Here is a 17724-nt window from a genome sequence, read left to right as displayed (position 1 = left end):
GCCATGTAGTCAATGATTGTAAAAATGATGCCTTGTTTAATGTCCTGTTCTTAAACTCGTTGGAACCAGCTTCTAAAACGTTTCCTTTGACAGTGGACTGAGCGGGGCTTGGCTGGCCCCCCGATGAGCAAGTGAGATTGTTCCGTGCAGAGAGCACCGGGCCTGCCAGGCGGGTGCCCCCGTCCCCGATCTGACAGTCCCGAGCCCCGCGTCATCTGTGATGAGAAGATAAAGGACGCGTGCTGGATTGCAGGGTGGCCGTGGGCCCCGAGGAGGAAGAGGCAGGTCGGACAGGGTAGGTGGGCTCGGCCGTTGGATCGCTGGCGCCAGGAGGGCCCCTCACCCCGCATGTCTGCCTCCCGTGGCGTGAGCCAATGGTCTCTGTTTAGTTGACATGTACAAAAAGCGGTGAGAACGTTCTGGCCCTGGGACCCTTCTCCTGGCCCTTCCTGCCCTCTGGCAGCACCACCTGCTCAGGGGCGTTGGGGTCCGTATATGAACATATGCTGATGAGAGGCCCCGCCGCGTGGCAGGACTGTGTTCTGCTGCTCAACAGCCGGCAATGCTGCCGCCCACCTGGTCTCGAAGGCCTCCTTCACGCACCTCTTCCCGTGGGGCGGGGGTCCGCTCAGGACCCCTCCCAAGCACCTGCCTGAGCCCAGAGAGAGGGGACTGGAGTGTGTGAGTGAGCAGAGCGGGTGATGGCAGACAGCCTCAAAGACTTTGGTCCTGGCTTCGTGAGTTCTGACGGGAGACAGATGCCACTGGGCGCTATAGGGGCGTGGCTCCCCGCTGTTTTCATCCCACGCCCCTCTTTGCCAGGGCGGAGGGCCGGCCTGGGTCTGTCCGAGGAGCACGTCACAGGTGCCAACCACCAGGACCAAGTGTGCCCTCAGAAGGCCCCCAGGCCTTGGGAGGGTGGCTCTGAGAGCCCAGCTCCACTGCCCAAAGGTCCGTGGTCAGCCCAGACCCCGGGGAGCCTGGAACTTGCCTGGGTGGTTCGGGTGGACTCTGTCCCCTGGGCCCGCAACACCGGGGAGGAGGCTCGAGCCTGTGCCGCCCTGGAGCTGTGGGCAGAGCAGGGTGTGTCGTGTGGTCCCTCCTGCGGTCCCTTTCTGACAGGTGCAGAACTGGGTGCAGGTGCTGGCCGGCAGGCCTCTGCACGGGGGTGGAGTCAAGAACCTGTGTCCTTTTTAGACACTTCGTGCCAGTTCAGCAGGGGTCTCTGCATCCGCCCCTCTGGGGAGATTAAACATTAGCTGCCTTTTGGGGGATTTTTTTTTTTTAAGTATCTAGGTCTTGTCTTCTCTGTGAGGTGATAGGAACCAGCGTGTGTGGTGTGCGCGGCCTTCGCAGTGAGCCGCTGGGCTCGGCGCGTCCCCATCTCCAGGCGGCCCGTGGGAGCCGCCGCTCGGGCGCGCCCAGGTGCACTGTTGCCCACGCTGGGCGTTTGTGTTGTGTGTCGTCCTGTCCGCTCCGCGGTGTATTCTTGGTGCAGGATGTTTTCTGTTCTTAACGTGCAAAGACGGTGACTGAAAAACAGTGTCTCAACCACATTCCTGCCTTGCATCATAACGCAGTGCATTCATGTGTTTAAAACAGAATTTAATAACTTTAGATCTGACTTAGTGAATATTTTAAACTTTGTATTAATGGAAAGTGCTTACTGTTTTTTGTTGTTTTTTTTTTTTAATTCTGGCAGAATAAACAGGTGTTTTTAAAGTTTTCCTACTGTCAGAGCCACGCAGGGCCCTGTCTCCAGCAGGAGGCCGGGGCTGGGGGCGCCAGCGCCAGGTTGCCATGGTGAGCAGCACTCCCAGGTGCCAGCCTCTCCTCCATCCCTTCCCCCGGTTTGCTGTGGAGAAGGTCCTGATCTTTGTACGATAGGAAACCCGCTCTGGAAATGCCTTCTGGTGCTGGGGCCGCTCCCCCTGGCTGCTGGGGCGTGGCTGTCCTGCGAGTCAGTTCTGAAACCGGTAGCAAGGCCGGCCCATGCCAGCGGAGGTGGGCGGGTGGGAACAGAGGCGGGAGTGCCCCCTTAGGCCCGTGCTTGGAAGCCCCTAAACGGCCTTGGAAGTAACTGGGAAAATCATCCTAAGTAAAGCCATCCTCACCCCTCACTCTGCACTACGAGCTGTGTCGTGGTGTTCGAAGCCACTAGGGTCACTTTCTGGCCCAAGAGGCAGCTCCTGGAAAGGAGCGAGGGCGTGGGGCTGGTGGGACTGGGTCTGTCCTGGAGAGTGACGGGGACGCGAGGATACCGTCGTCACAGCTCCAGACGTGGTATATCCCACAGGCGTCGGAAACCCCTTCTGTGGTGATGGGAGGTGCAGGTGTTAGTATTTGGAGGATGGGAGTGAACCCCTGGTTTGCTGCACGTAGCCCTGGCGGTTGGGACGTGTGTGGGTGACACTTGGAACGCCTTCAACTTTGTAGCTGCTTCATTCCTGATTTAGAACTTGAGTTGGAATTTCATCCAATTGTTGCAAAACTGGACCAACTGAAGGACTGAGGAGCTGCCCCGTCCTCCTCTTGAAAGGAGCTCAGCCCTCTGGAGGCGCCTCAGCCTCGGAACAAAGCACACGTCACCCCCGTGGCCCCACTGTGAGGGGCGTCCCTGAGGTTCAGGGTGGTTCCTGCAGCCCCCGGGCGCCAGGCCTCCGTGCATTCCATGTGAGTGTGTGTGGACATCGACCGTGTCAGCCTCGTGTAGGCCGTGTCTGTTTTGTGCTGGTCCTGTTGACTTCTGTGATTATCCACAAATAAATATTTTCGTGGTGATCGTGTGGAGGAGTGATGATTCCTTCCCAGCCTCCAAACTCCCTCACCTGTGTGCAACTTAAAGCCGCGGCATCCCGCCAGCCAAGCCGGAGCGTTGCTGGAAGCAGCTGGTAACCGATTCCCCAAAATTCTCTTTCTTGAAGGAAAGGGTGTGCTCTGTCCCTGCCCATGTGGCCCGGGTCCCCTCTCGTCCTGCTCTGTCCTCCACCCTGGGGGCTGGCCCCAGTGCTCCAGGCGGGCTCCCCACTCCCCACCAGATTCCGAGGCCCAGCTCCGGGCCTTAGCCGAGCATCTCTGCCCCTTCTGGGCCTCGACGGCCACCCGCCCCGCACCCTCGTGCCTGGGTGGTGACGGGTGCCTGCTCCTCTGACCGGCGTACACCTTGTGCAAAGAAACCCTCAGATTGTGTCCAGCGGCCACCGGGCTCGTTGCTTTGTGCCAAAAAGGTGAGAAGCCTGGGATATGACTGCTCGGCAGAACCAGCCCTCCCCCAGGGGACCCCGATGGCCCCTGTGGTCACCTGTTGCCACGGAGGACACGGCACTGAAGGCCTCGCTCCAGAGGAGACGGGTGGCAGAGGCAGGGCGTTTCCTGCCTCGTTTATGGGATCGGTTGTGTGCCTGGACTCCGCCTGCCACGCCACCCCGCCCCCTTCTCGAGGCCTGACCCTCCTTGGAGCACATGTCCCGGCCCCTCTGGCCTGGGGGCCAAATCCCGGTTGGTGTGTGGGTGTCCTGAGGCTGCTGTGACAAATTCCACCAACCGAGTGGCATAAAGCAACAACTGTATTCTCTTACCGTCCTGGGGCCAAAGTCTAAAACAGCTCCTTCTGGAGGCTCTCGGAGAGCGAGCCTGCTGCCTTCCAGCCGCGGGGCTCCCGCACCCCTCAGCTCGGGTCCTCCTGCATCTCCAGAGCCAGCGTGGCGCCATCTGCGATCTCTGCCTCCCTCGTGGAAGGACCTGTGATGACGTGAGACCTTCCCAGATAGTCCAGGGTAATCGCGCCTCTCAAAATCCTTAATCACGTCTGCGCACTCCCTCTTGCCAACCTCTGAACTACCCTGATCACAGGTTCCAGGGCTGAGGGTGTGGACCCTTTGGGGGCCGTTACGCAGCCCACCACATCCTGTGACGGGCAGGTGGGGCGGGTCCGGACTCCCCTCCGCGGGCCTGAGCCGCATGCCGGGAGGACGAGGGCCACGCTCCACCCCCAGGCCTCGGCCATCTCGAGGACTCCCGCTGGCGGCTCCCCCGTGGGTGGGAAAGGCTGGCCTCAGGTCAGGACCCCCCTGGGTCCACACTGGCTTAAGGGTTTCAGAGCCTGGGCTCCCGGAAAAGAAGGCCTGGGCCAGGGTCGCAGCCGAGGGGCCGCCCAAGCTGCAGCGAGAGGATAGAAGTGGGGAGGGTGGGAAGGGAGAAGTCCTGGTGGTGTGGCCCTGAGGCCGCAGCAGGTGGTTTGCAGGGCCTCTGGTGACACCGCCAGCATCGTCTGCCCATGAACTCCTCCCCCCAGGCTCGGAGTTCTGCAGGTCCCTTGGCACTGTGAGCATGTCACACACATGCTGGGGGCTGGACCTGCAAGGTTTGCCCCCCACCATCTGCCCCTGCTGGATCTATACAAAACCTCCGTTCAGCTTGGTGTGCCAGGGTGGGGGCCGTCGGGGCCCGGCCTACGTCAGGGGGACTGAGCTTTCGGGAGGCCTCCGGGATCACGCCACACGCTCACGCCCCGACAGGCACCGGTGCGGACTGGCCCCTGTGACAGCGCTGAGAGCCAGCTCCCCGCCAAACCCACACCCCAGCGGGGAGACGGGAGAGGTAAGGGCTGGCCAACTCTTCTCTCTCGTTACTGCTGGTTTGGGAACTAGCTCTACTGAGCTGTGATTCGTGTTCCACGCTGACCGCCCCAGCTGAAGGGCGGAATGCAGGCACTGGTCTAAGGGAGCTCTGTGCGGGGCACTAAATTAAGCCTGGACAGGTGTCCCCCAAATTCAATAATGTCCTGCAAAGAGTCATGTTCACTCCCAACTTCAGAATGATTTTATTTGGAAATAAGGTCTTTACAGATGTAATTTGCCCAGTAAAATGAGACCACATTGGATTAGGACCGGAAATCCAATGCCTGGCGTCCCAGTGAGAAGGCGGCCGTGTGACCACGATGCAGTACCAAGCGAGGGACCGCTGGGCCCGGCAGCCCCGGAAGCTAAGGCGCGGTCACTTCCAAGCGAGGGTCCTTTTGGGGGCGGAGTGGGCCCCCGAGAGTGAGATAGGAGCCTTGAGGACAGGCCTGAGATCCCCAGAGCCCCGAGTGCCTGGGCTGTGGCACTGCTCTCCCCTCACCGTTTGCTGGAGGAGAATGGCCTCCCACAGCTGGAGACCTGCGACACCCGCACCTGTGGCAGGTGCCTCTCGGGACAGCACTTGTGCCTTCCAGATGTGCCTCCCACACCTTTCAGGGCTCCAGGGCCACCTCCAGTCAGGTCTCAGCCAAGCAGAGTCGCTGGGCTGGAAGGAGTGTTCTGACACCCCAGGAAGTTCGGGGACAGGCCCCTGGCGCTGCCCCCAGGGTCTGCTGGGATGCTCCTTCAAGCGCGGACTTGCTGATGGTCCAAAGCCGGTGAGGTGGAGCCTCCCCTCCCACCTGCCTACTCCAGCTGCCCGCCTTTGCTGCCAGCTGTGTTTGTGCGCACGGGTGACCTCACCTCTGCAGTAACTCCTGCAGGGCTCTCACGGCCCAGCCCACCGGCTCCCGATCCTGGCCACGCAGCAGGGCCCCCCTGAGCTTTACACAAAGCAGATTCCTGGGCCCGCCCTGGACCTGCAGAATTGAGTTTCCAAACCTCACTGGGGGCTTGTGATGTCGGCCAGGACAGGACAGAAGCCCACCCCTGAGCCTGCCAAGCCGCCCGGTCGGCCACCACCCTCCCCGCACTGTGAGCCAACACAGGCAGGCACGGTCGGCACTCGTCACAAGGTCCCGACACACTGTTACAGGGCTCAGCGTGGGGAGACGGGAAAGGAGAGGCTGAGACCTAGAGAGCCACACCCACCAGCCACCCAAAAGGAACCCAGGGACCCCAACTTCTGGGGTCACGCTGAGAATCCGGGAAGATCCCTGGAGGGGGTCAGCTCGAGTGCTGACCTGGGGCCGTGAGGCTCCCCCCAGGTGACCAGCACAGGCCTCTTCCCCTGATGGACAGAGCAGGTAAGTGGATGATCACGGCCCTGCAGCAAGGAGGACCTGCCCTCTCCGTAAAGCGGCTTTTCTGTGACTCTTCACGGCACAGCTGCCCCAGAGCAGTGCGTGTGTGGATCCGCGGAGGCGGTGGCGAGGCTGCTCCCTGCCCACCTCGGTGATGGGCGTACTGCACTCCACGGACCCGGACACAGTGGTCACCCCCAGCTCCGACCTGCCCTCCAGCAGGGCAGCCCGCAGAGGCGCAAGTGCCCCGCTCCTGACTCTGAGTCACACTGGTGACTGCACAGCCAGCTCCCGGGCAAAGCTGTGTCTGCTCTGCCCTGGCCAGGGCCACGCTCGAGCTCCTGGGGGGCCTCTGGCTGAGCCCCCTCCCGTTCCCCCGGAAGAGGTTATCCTGCCTGCACCCAGAAACTGTCTCAGGCACATGTCAGCTGGAGTGGGGACCAAGAGGACAGCCACGTTTCGTAGCCAGTGCATGTTCCTTTGGGCTGTAGTTCTCTCCTTACCCCGAGCCCAGGGCCACGCTCAGACACACGAGGGCCTGGGCAGGCTAGCCAGTGGGTGGCCACAGGACTGTTCTTTGATTTTTCAGCCCTTTGGGAGCACAGCCATGGGGACGACGGAGGATGGAGAGAGGACCGCTCAGCTGCCCCAAGCAATTCTGCTCGACCCCACTGGCTGCTGTCAGGCCAGGCGGCAGCGTCCTGAGGGGCAGGGCTCAGCCACCCGCCGCGGCTCAGCCCTGTGGTCACATGCAGCCTTCTCTGGGAGAACAATTCTGGCAAACGCAGCTCTCCGTACCCGGCGCGTTGCCGGTGATCTGCCTCTCCCCAGATCCTGGCGTCCCTGTCATGCCCCAGCGGCAGCTCCTCCTCTGGCTTTGCCTGAGCTCCGCTTGGTCATGTGGCCACACCTGCTGCAAAGGAGTCTGGACCTGTCTGTCCTTTTTAAAAATCTGGGCCCAGTGATATAGTTTTCCCACCCCTAAGGGAGGTGGAGAGCAGATCCCGGCAGGGAAGGGCTCTCTGACCACATGGTGTCATGAGCCCCGTGAGAGGGCGTCTGTCTCAGCGTGCGTGTTCTCAGCCCAGCACGGTGCCTGGCACAAGGACACTCAGATGCGGGCAGGGAGAGCAGGGAGGGATGACCTGGGGAGACAGGCAGTCGTGAGCGCAGTGGAGTCGCCTGACCAGGGGCTGGCTGTGCCGCGGGGAGCTCCAGGAGCAGAGCCTGAGACACTGGAGCTGCGTCCCTGTCCCTGCCGTTTGTGCGGCAGAAACGGGATTACCGCTGCTCCCAGGCAGCCCCATCGGCTTGCTCGATGCTCCACCCGGTAACAGAAGGATGCGGTTCCCCACACCTACGACTTTCTCTTGCACAATTTCCATCCAATTATATGTCATTCTATCTCTAGTCTAATTGGAATCTAATCTCATCTAGATGAGTCGACCCTGTGCACAGCAGCACTTTTTCTGATGGCAATTAGAGGAGACCGTGTGTGAGGGCGTGGGGTGCCCCGGAGGCAAGCCGCAGTTCTGGAAACCCTCGGGATGCATTTCACATCGTGACCCTGAAGCACAGAGATTTCACCCACGTCTTTCTTTTTTTTTTTTTTTTTTTTTTGAGACAGGGTCTTGCTCTGGCACCCCAGGTAGAGTGCAGTGGTGTCACAGTTCACTGTAGTCTCAAACTTCTGGGCTCAGGCTGTTAGAAGTAACCTGCAGTGCCATTAGAAACCAGTCAGGCACTGCATATTGTCTCAGAGGGGAAAAATCTTTACTTCTGATCAGAAGGGCTCATAGCGGCAGCAGAAGCAGCCGGCCAGCCAGTGCGCTACAGACGCAGACCTAGGGCTGTGTCTTGTCCCACCGGTGGGGCTTTGACTGCACGAGCTTGCCCTTACCCGATTGGGTAAGGCATGTTACTGGGGTAACAGGGAGAACAAGGAAGTTAAAGTGAGCAAATGTGGATTTATTGCAATAAGGAGATTAAACAAAGGTTATCGTTATTGTACAATTTGTACTATATACTAATAATTACATAAAGCTGGATACCAAACAGAATATTCCTTTGGCAGAAAAAATTAGGCCAAAGTCATCTCCTCCTACAAAGCCATCCTCCTGCCTCAGCCTCCCAGGTAGCTGGGACTATAGGCATGCACCACCATGCCTGGCTAATTTTTCTATTTTTAGTAGAGACGGGGCTTCGTCTCAAACTCCTGACCTCGAGCGATCCTCCTGCCTCAGCCTCCCAGAGTGCTAGGATTACAGGCGTGAGCCCCCACGTCCAGCCTCTCCCAACAGTCTTAACTCTCACAGTGTACGATGTATTCTTTTCTGTTCTTGGTAACACAAACGAATCACAGGTGGCAAACCACTGGCCTGATTCCACTAACAGCAAGTAACCTCTGCTGAAAGCCAGACAGCATTTTTCAAATAGACATGCTCCTCCCAAGGTCCCCTCCTCCTTCCCAAGGAGCTTATGTGGAGCACATGTGACTTTCCATGTGCACAGCACTTGGCCGAGCTGCATGGCGGCTGCACAGACATGGTGCAACATTATTGCCTCTCCTGCACATCCGCTCTCCACCGGAGCGTGGCGTGTGTGCCTGCGTCTGGGCAGATCTAGAGCTAACACTCTTTTAATAGAACTGGATTTACTCAAACCCCTTTAGTTTACAGGGGGAAACTGAGGCTTGGGGACAGAAACTTGCCAAAGAGCAACCTGTGGACATGTCAGTTCACTGAGCAAAAGCTGCTCGACCTTGAGGGGGACATTCCACCGATCAGGGATGTCTGCGCATGGACCCCGCCTTAAAGCCTGAGGGCTACAGCCTGGATGTCTGCAAAGAGACCCGGGCTTGTAATCCGAAGGCAGAGAGAATGATCAAAGGACGTCAGCCCAGCAGATAAGACCAGTTTGCTATTCTAAAACTGAGGCAATGTTCCTATCTCTCTCCTCAGTTCATGTCTCAGTAAATGAGGAACTAAATAAAGTAGAAAGAAGTATGTGGTCTCTTTGTTCCCCTTTAGATTATACGCTTTACTGCTAACCCACGAGCTTTTGATGTGAAATCATTGTAATCTATAGCATGAAAAAGAGAATAAAAATGGGTGCTAGACTTCAGTCAGTGCCACCTGACTCATGGGAGTGCTGGTGGTCCCCTGACCTCCCCACACCCTCTCACCTTACTTTTTGTGTCCGTATCTTTGTCTCTCCCATCTGTTGCAATGCACACTGCCCAGGGACCCGGTTATATCGGGGGCGTCACAAACCCCAGATAAGAACGTAGAGTCAAGGCAGCAGCACACGTGGGAGGCTTGGACCTTGGGTCTACCAGCCACCTGCTGGGACCTGGGGCTGTCTCCCTGGCCTCTGTGCCCTCGAGCAGAATGACCCACACCAGCCAGCTCAGGCCAGTGCTGGGCACTCCAGGGCTCTGCAAGCTGTGAAAGATCTTCATGAACACTCTCAGATGAGTGACTCTCGCCTTCCTGGCACATCTACACTGTGATTAGCGTTTCAGATGGAGAAAAAAATCCGAAACAAAGACGAGTACTGTGTAAAGACTTAAAATATATATATTTAAAGATCATATATAACCCTCTTTGAAAATAACCAAGTTAAGATCATTGATTGGGAATGAAAAAATCAATAGTGACATTTAGGAGCAGAGATGCAAGAGAAGCTGCTTAACACCGCCCCTTCCAGCCTGGGTAGCACAGCGCAGAGACGACCTTATTTTATGATCCCAAGTACACGCTCGCAGATGACGGAGAATCATCCTGAGTATCCGTCACATGGCAAAGGGCCCCACTCAAGCTGGGGAATTAGAAATAGGTCAGCTCATCACCCTTGGTTTTGTTGGTCTGGTAGTCAGACAGGGCCAAGGGCTTGTTCTCGTGAGGAAGACTTTCAAATACTCGCAAGTGCACGAAGTTTTCGTCACCAACGTGAACCTGGGGAGAGAGAAGGTCCAGTGAGCAGAGCCCCCGGCCCCAACCCTCCTTGCAACGGAGCCGAGTGTGAGAACGGCTGCTACCCTGGAGGCAGGAGCTGTGTCCCTTTGGGTTGTCAGTGACTTTTCCTCCATGGGCAGGGACATCCTCGGTACCTCACGCTCGTTCCACCAGAGTCCTTGGTTGCCCGAAAGCCTTAGTCCTTCTCTAAGGCCTAAGAGAGGCTATGATGCTTGTCTTAGGGGGCTGACGCAGGACTCCCCATTGAGACCTGTGCCCTGGCACTAAGATCACCCCCCAGGCCTGCACCAGCTGCCCCCAGCCAGCCCCACTGCAGGTCGGGCTCCCCCCCGCATGGCCCCTGCCCTACCTTGATGAAGTGGTTTGTCCCCGCGACCACCTGCGTCCTGAATGACACAGCCTTGAAGACAGGGAACTTCTTATTTTCTTTCTCTTCAAGCTGGGACCTCACCTGGAGGAGCGGAGAGAAAGGGGTGACTCAGTGGCTCCCCTCCTGCTGGAGTCACTCACACACACGTGCACACGCAGGTCTAACACCCACTCTTCACAGACTTTCCTTAACACAATAGTTCCTTGTAACTGGGGCGACACAGCAAACTGCTGGCACCAGTAACAGAGAAGACAATTCCTCACTAATCTCCCAGAGTTTGAACGATGCTACTTCAGTGCAACGTTTGCCTTTTCCAGGCACGGGATGATTTCATACTTTGATCATTACAACATCACATACAAGCTTATGCCCTGTTTATTTTTTCACTTGACACAAAAACAGTTCATTTGAAAGACTACACATCATTTTTAACTAATCTTTTAAAGTCAAGTATTTTGAGCGCAATCCCAAATTTAATTTAAATGTGGCTTTCTATTTCCTGGACATGCCTGGTTCTTCTGATTGTTCCCACGCTGTGGGCATGCGGGCCATTCCGCATTCCTGCTGTCAGGCGTGCCTGGGCCATGCGCTTTGCAGGTGCAAAGCACTTCACCTGCCTGAGAGGATCTCCTTGGGGGAAAGAGTGTGCCAGGCACAGGTGATCCTAATTTTAGCGTCAAACAGCAAATGTGCTCTCAATTCTAGGGTCTTTGGCTTTTAGGAGCTGATCGCCTTTATGATGGAAGGAAAGAGCAAATCTGTCTTTTTGAAAAAATGTAAATCGAATGTAGTTTAAAAGTGCTCCCCGCCCCCCACCCCAGCCGGGCGCGGTGGCTCACGCCTGTAATCCTAGCACTCTGGGAGGCCGAGGCTGGCGGATTGTTTGAGCTCAGGAGTTCGAAACCAGCCTGAGCAAGAGTGAGACCCTGTCTCTACTAAAAATTGAAAGAAATTAATCGGACAACTAAAAATATATAGAAAAAATTAGCCGGGCATGGTGGTGCATGCCTGTAGTCCCAGCTACTTGGGAGGCTGAGGCAGGAGGATCGCTTAAGCCCAGGAGTTTGAGGTTGCTGTGAGCTAGGATGATGCCACAGCACTCTGGCCCGGGCAACAGCGAGACTCTGTCTCAAAAAAAAGAAAAACAAATAAAAGTGCCCTGGCTGCTGTCGGGATTAGCTGGTGGGCACTCGAGTCCGCTGACCGTGCGGGAGCCACCAGGCAGGCCCTAGAGAACCAACTTTAGTTTAAAAAAAAACAAACCCCACCCGTTGGCAGGAAGCATGCTAGCTGGGAAATAAAGGGAGTTGCCAGGGCAATCTGACCAAACGTTCTGTCACCTCCTGGCACCTTCAGAGAGGGGACAGGCAGGGACGGGCAGGGACAGGCGAGGACTGAAGGCGCGGCAGGAAGGACCAGGAGGACGTTGTGAGTCGCAGGTGCCACCCTGCCGCCCCTCCGCTTGCTGTGTCGCTGGCGTGCTCCCGCTCCACTGGGCACAGGGCCCAGCAGTGTCTGAAGACTACCTGTAGCACTTGTCTGCACGCAAGGTGTTGTGCTGGGCCCTCGGGGTCACACACACCAGTACAGTGGCCCTTGTCCTCAGATGAAGACAAGCCCAGGCTGAGCGACACCAACAAACCGGCCCAAGGGCCCAGGGAGATGAGGAATCGCCTTCCTCCCTGCCTGTCTGGAGGAGGGGTGTGGAGGCCTGGACCAGGCAGGTCACCCAGCTGCTCACAGCAGGGTGTGCGGGGCTTTCGCCCAGGGAGTGAGGGAAAGCCGGAGATCAGTTAGGAAGCCCCAAACTGCCAGCCCTCAGAGCACAGGGACTGGCGTGGGGGAGGGTCCCCCACGAGCTGGTACAGAATGCACAACTCGGACCTTTGGGCCTCGAGTCAGGCTGTGGTCTCTGTTCTCTTCATCTGCAAAGTGGAGACAGGAACACTCAGTGCAGTGTGCTCCCATAGGCATCCATAACAAAGGGTCACTAACTTAGAGGGTGCCAGTGAGTGTCCCTGCTCCTCTCCCCTCCCCTTTCCTCAGAGACCACCCAGCAAATTGAAGAAGGCCGGCCACTTGATACCTGCCTTCAAATCTCTCAGCAGCAACAGCCACTGCCCACTCACAGGCCACTCTGGGACAGCAACTCTTCTCCCCTGGCCGCCACAAGACCTCATTCAAAGCTCATGGTGACAAGTGAGGAATTTCTTAGGCCCGGAAAGCCAGGAAACTGGTCGGGAAGGGTTAGGCTTATGCGAGTGGCTTCGGGAAGAGGAACCAGTTTTCCAGGCGTGGCTCACACAGTGGTCTGCACAGGCCCTTTTGGGACAAATTCCTCATTTTCAAAGGTCTCATGGGACTGACTCACCATGAGACTGACTCCTGCAGTCAGATGGTCAGAACCACCTGAGCAATGACACTGTGGGCTGGCCATGTGCCATCGGGTTTAGGAAGCAGCAACGGGGGCAGGAAGTTAAAGGAGAAAGAAGTTTTACTTTTCCTTTTCTTACTCAAAACAGGGCCGCGACATCCCCTGAATCTTCCCTTGCTTGTAAAGAGTGGACTGTTCACACCCAAGGACAGCTCGCAAAGGCCCTAGGGGGCCACGTGCCGGTAGGAAGGCATTTAACCCTCGCGGGATTCCTCCTAGGGCAGGCGCAGAGCCCCAGCACACCTGTGCCAGCCATGAGGGAACTGGGGGGCAGGTGCCCAGGGTCTGCCCACTGCCACCAGCCCGGTTTTTATCTTGTTTGTGGAGTTTTAACTTTTTATTTGGACTTGGTTTGAAACAGTGCTAGAATAAGAAAAGTACAGAGGACACCTGAATGCCCCTTTGTGCAGACACCGTTAATTTCTCTGGTTAATTTCTCCCGGGCACCTTCTCCTACTCTTGCACCCTCCGCCCCCCTCTCCATTTTTCCTGAACTACTCCAGGGCATTTGGCTCTTTTGCTTGGCCAAACACTAGTTAGGCTCCGGAACCTCCTCCGGGGCCACCCGTGAGCTTCCTTGTAAAACCCAGGCCTAGAAACCACCTGCTGAGTCGCCTTAGCGATGACCCCACCCTGGATACCTGGGCGGGTCCCCGCCTCCAGGCGATGCCGACCGCCTCCCCCAGCAAGACCCCCCCCCAACCAACCCCCACGTTTCCTCTTGGGAACCCTCCACCCGCGGACCCCACCCTGCTCTTGGGCTCGTCCCGCTTGCTGGTGCCGTCCGGGGCGGAGCCCACCCTCTCCCGCACGCAGCGGTCCCGCACCTGTCCCACGGCCCGCAGCGGCCGCCTCACCGTCCTCAGCAGCACCGTGAATCATCTTTCTCCAACTAGGACCCACCGCGGCCCTTCTCTGCATACGCGAGTGCGTACTTCCGAAGGGCAGAGGGCTCTTCGCCCGGAAGGACAACCGCAGCGCAGTCATCACCCTGGGAGACCGCCCCGCAGACGCCTGCCCGCAGTTCGCACGGTCCGGGCGCGCCCCGCGGCGCGGCGAGGGGAGGGGGCACCGCCCGCCCCCGACGGTCCTCTCCCCGAAAACCCGGCGTCGCGGCGGGGGTCCCCGGGCAGGGTCCCGGCCACCCCGAACTGTCCCCGCGGGCCCACCTGGTCGGCGATGTGCTGCGTCTCGGCCGTGGCCGGCTGCGTGGCGGTGGGCGCTCCGCACATCATCTCGGCGGCGGCGGCGGGACCTGGCGGAGTCGGGACCTGACGACGGGACGTGTCAGGCGGACTAAGTGGAGGATGCCCCGCCCCAGTGGGCGGTGGCCACGTGACGTGCGGACGGAACCAAGGCGCGGGGGGACGGCCCGGTTCGGGGGCCGCGGGGTCGCCATCCGCCGGCAAAAACGGGGCCGTGGGTGGGGCGCAGCGCGGAGCCTGGCCTGGCCTCCCCCCGTCGTGGGCGCCGTGTCCGGACGCAGGGCCCGCGTCCTGCCGGGAGGGACGGACGGAGGGCGCGCCCCCCGCCGGGTTGGTGCTGTCCCTCCCGGCGGTCAAGTCGCACGCTCTCGGGGTCCCCCAGGGGGCGGTGTCTGCCCGGGGGCCCGTGGGACGGGCGCAGGCCCGGGGAGGGGGGGCGCAGGGAGGGGACACGGGGCGGGGCGGTCAGCTGGGGCGTCACGGCGCGTGACCGAGGCACACAGCGAGGGCTGAAGGCCGCTCCCACGGGGCCCGGGCTGGGTGGGGCAGGGATTTGAGAGAAGGGCTTGGTTCTGGGGGATTTGCTGTAGGATTTAGATTGGACTTAACCGGGTGGGGAAGGGAAGGGTCGCTTGCCTCATTTCAGGCGGGGTTGGAGCGTGTCGACATGACTGGGCCTGTCCACCCGCTGAGTGCTGACTCTCGGTTCCAGGGCAGGGCCCCCGCAAGAGAGCCCTCCCCATTCCTGCCGGGCCACAGCCCGGTTGTAGCTTCAGGGGGGAAGGGGACGCGGGGAGGCAGGTGTGGTTAGCCCTGGGCAGAGGAGAGGGAGAGACTTCCGTCATTGTTGAATGAACACAGATTTGACCCCATGAAAATGGAAAGCTCTGTTATGTGGGAAACAAAGTACTAGGAAAAAATGGTCCGGGAGGAGAAAGGGAGGCTTTCTGTTGTCTTTCTGGTCCGTAGCTCTGCGGGGCTGTGTCTGGCGCAGGGGGTTTGTCTAAAGGTGCCTCCCGGTGCCTGATCCTTGCCCGCCCCGCTGGCTGGCGCTGTGTCCCACGTGCCCACGTTTCACAAATAGGAGAGTAAGTCTGTGGCGATAAAGAAGGACCACCCAAGTGAGCACAAAAGGCTGGTCATCCGGGCTCGCTATGCAGGGGGGGGCCACCTCGCTCGTGTTGGCAGAAGCCCAAAGGCAGGCAGGGAGAGGGAGAGTTTGTGGCGGGCAAAGGGATGGTTCCCCTGTGCCCTGTCGGGGTTGTGGCAGGGGACCTGGAGGAGGGGCACACTGCAAGTGGCGTCCTGATGCAGGGGTGCCCTGATGCAGGGGTGCCCCGATGCAGGGGGAAGGCCCTGAACTCGCCAAGTGGGCCCTTGGCGTCACAGGGAAAGAATTCAAGTGAGAGTCGGCTAGCGACAAAGGTTATTGAGAGACAGATGACAGATCCTACTCCACAGGCAGGGCCCGGTCCTCTACCCAGAAGCAGCGGGGACTCCTTGTGGGGCAATGGTAACTTTTTAAATGTTCAAAAAACCCTGTTAGGAAGCAGCCCTAAGGCCCAGCACTGTCTTGAGGTCCGGTCGTAAAGCTTGATCACAAACTGCTGCCCTGTTACAGAAAGGTGAGGTGTCCGGCTTAGTGATTCATCCCCTGGGTACGTGCAGCGGCTTGCTGGCGACTTCCTATGCGGGACGGTCAGGGTCTGGCACCTGCCAAATGGCTGCACTCGGGCCCTTGACCTTCCTCTTCTGCCTCGGCCCTCCACTGATCCCGTGGGGCTGATTTGAGGGGCGTACTTGGCTTTCTCCAGTTAGTCCTAAGTTGGAAGGACAGAAATTAGGGAAGCTGCAGCCTTGGCCAAGTCCTGGCTGTTCCAGACTGAGTGCGGTTGGGCTTCCTGCAGGCTCCGTGAGCTGGAGCTCTCTCCTCACACCGTCAGGCCGTCTCTGCGTTGTGTTCAGTGTCTCTCAGATCAAAGCTGCCTTCGTGCTGTGGGTTTGGGTGCACACGGATGTTTTCAAACCACCATGGAGGTCGGGCTCTGGAGCCCGACTGCCTGAGCGCCACCAGCCCTTGGTCGTACCTGCAGTGTGGCACAGGACTAACTGCTGAACCTCTCTGTGCCTCTCTGTGGGAATGATACTAATGCTCAACCTCAAAAGGCTTTTTTTTAAGGACTAACTGCGTTCGTAAGTACAGAAAGCTTGGGACTGCAGGGCGAGCTATTGATATTGTCATTATTACTGTATTATTAGTATACTAAGGTAAGTCTTACCTATAATTTATGTTACTTTTTCTGTCCAAACTCTGGAAAATACTGACTTTTACCTCCCATACCTTGATACCAGAGTTTTTCATTTTACTGAAGGCGGGGGGAAAAGACCAAATATCCTGTCTCCCCACCTAGAGTCCTGGGGGCCCATTTCAGGGACTCTGAACGTCACCTAAATTCGAAGTCTGTATTCAGAAGGACCAAAATTTTAAATTCAAGCAATTGTAAAATTTCATGTGTGAAATCTGATTTTCCCAGTGCAAGTAGAACCTGAGTTTTAGTTATTTATTGTAGTTATTTATCCTCTTCTCGAAATCCCTTCTTCCCCAGAAAGCTGATCCAGTCTTTTTTCCTCCCTGTTAATACTCATAAGCAGTGGCTCACATACCAGTTCCTGGGGCCAGTCACTTCTTGTGTTTTGCACAGAAAATGTCATCATCGAAATTTGTTGCTAATTAAATTCTAGCCCAAGAAACTCCTTGATTAAGAGAAAAAGAAAGATGAAGGAAGCATTTAAGCGAGCATTTATCAGCTTACCAGCTCATCTTCAATATCAAGGGAAGTAGCAGCAGAGGTAAACCTGACAGTAGGCGGCCCCGTGGGCAGACCACCGCCCTGCCTTGCCCTGCAGATCCCTTCGCAGGCCGGGCTGCCAGGGGAGCTCACACGGAGTGGACAGTGGCTTTGCCTCCGAGATGGGGCCCGTCTCAGTGAGCCCAGGTGAGCAAAGGGAGCCGTGAGTCAACTCTGGAAGGTGGAGGGAGTCACAAAAATTGGGATAAGTCAAGGGAGGGAACAGATGTACAATTTTAAAAGGCCACTGGTATAAACCAGTGGTGGGCAAAGGGTTTCTAATCTTAGAAGCATGAGAAGAATTGGAAGAGGAAGGTCAGGACCCCACGTACGGGAGCAGATGCCTTTCTGGGCGCCCCTGTTACATGGTGTCCTGGGCTGTCCCAGCTTTTCTGTGTCTCCTAACAACCTGTGTCCATTTTGGGGTTCCCCAGAAGACAGACTGGCATGGTGCCTGTGTAGCCCCTGGGTCTGCTCCCTGCCTCACTGCCTAGCACGGAGTAGGCACTAAGTAAATGTCGGCCTCTTTACACACTTCGCCAGGCAATTCCAGGAATTTCTCTTAAGGAAAACCAGTGCCTGGACATAAAAATGTCCGTCACAGAATCTAGAAGCAACTACAGTGGCCAACCTCCACCCATAGCAAGCGATACTGTGCAGTTAGCAAGAGGCGTTTATGTTAATGGAACAGTATTTCCCCAGTTGTCTTGGGGTTTGCACCCCTTGGGGTGCTTGTGGAAATTTGAGTTCCCAGGCCTTTTCCCTGGAGATCCTTTCACTGGGGCAGGTGAGGTCCAGGCACCTGGGGGACCGAAGGTACACACTGAGATGTTGACAGCAGCCATCGCCAGGTGTGGGATATGGGTATTTGCAAACTTTCTTCTCTGTGATTGTATTTTTCCAAGG

The 17724-nt window shown here is 57.6% G+C and overlaps 1 protein-coding gene across 1 annotated transcript; it reads right to left on the bottom strand.

The window, feature by feature from the left end:
- Positions 1-9555: 9555 nt before the first annotated feature.
- CSTB (cystatin B (stefin B)) lies at positions 9556-14045 on the bottom strand. The gene is made up of 3 exons (XM_012664130.1): positions 13934-14045; positions 10310-10411; positions 9556-9939 (listed from the first exon to the last, which is right to left on the bottom strand). The coding sequence occupies exons 1-3, from the start codon at positions 13997-13999 to the stop codon at positions 9811-9813; spliced, it is 297 nt and encodes a 98-aa protein (XP_012519584.1). The 5' UTR covers positions 14000-14045; the 3' UTR covers positions 9556-9810.
- Between the last annotated feature and the right edge of the window lie 3679 nt (positions 14046-17724).

The sequence above is a fragment of the Propithecus coquereli genome, unplaced genomic scaffold (assembly GCF_000956105.1).
Source record: "Propithecus coquereli isolate 6110/MARCELLA unplaced genomic scaffold, Pcoq_1.0 Scaffold860, whole genome shotgun sequence".
NCBI lineage: Eukaryota > Metazoa > Chordata > Mammalia > Primates > Indriidae > Propithecus > Propithecus coquereli.
Note: the sequence above shows the minus strand (reverse complement) of the source record. Positions and strands in the feature narration are given on the sequence as shown.

Excerpts from the sequence above, each read along its gene's own strand:
- CSTB (XM_012664130.1), bottom strand. The coding sequence starts at position 13,999 with ATGATGTGCGGAGCGCCCACCGCCACGCAGCCGGCCACGGCCGAGACG. Across the intron at positions 10,412-13,933 it reads CGCAGCACATCGCCGACCAG|GTGAGGTCCCAGCTTGAAGA; the intron begins GTGGGCCCGCGG and ends CCGCTCCTCCAG. Across the intron at positions 9,940-10,309 it reads GGACAAACCACTTCATCAAG|GTTCACGTTGGTGACGAAAA; the intron begins GTAGGGCAGGGG and ends CTCTCTCCCCAG.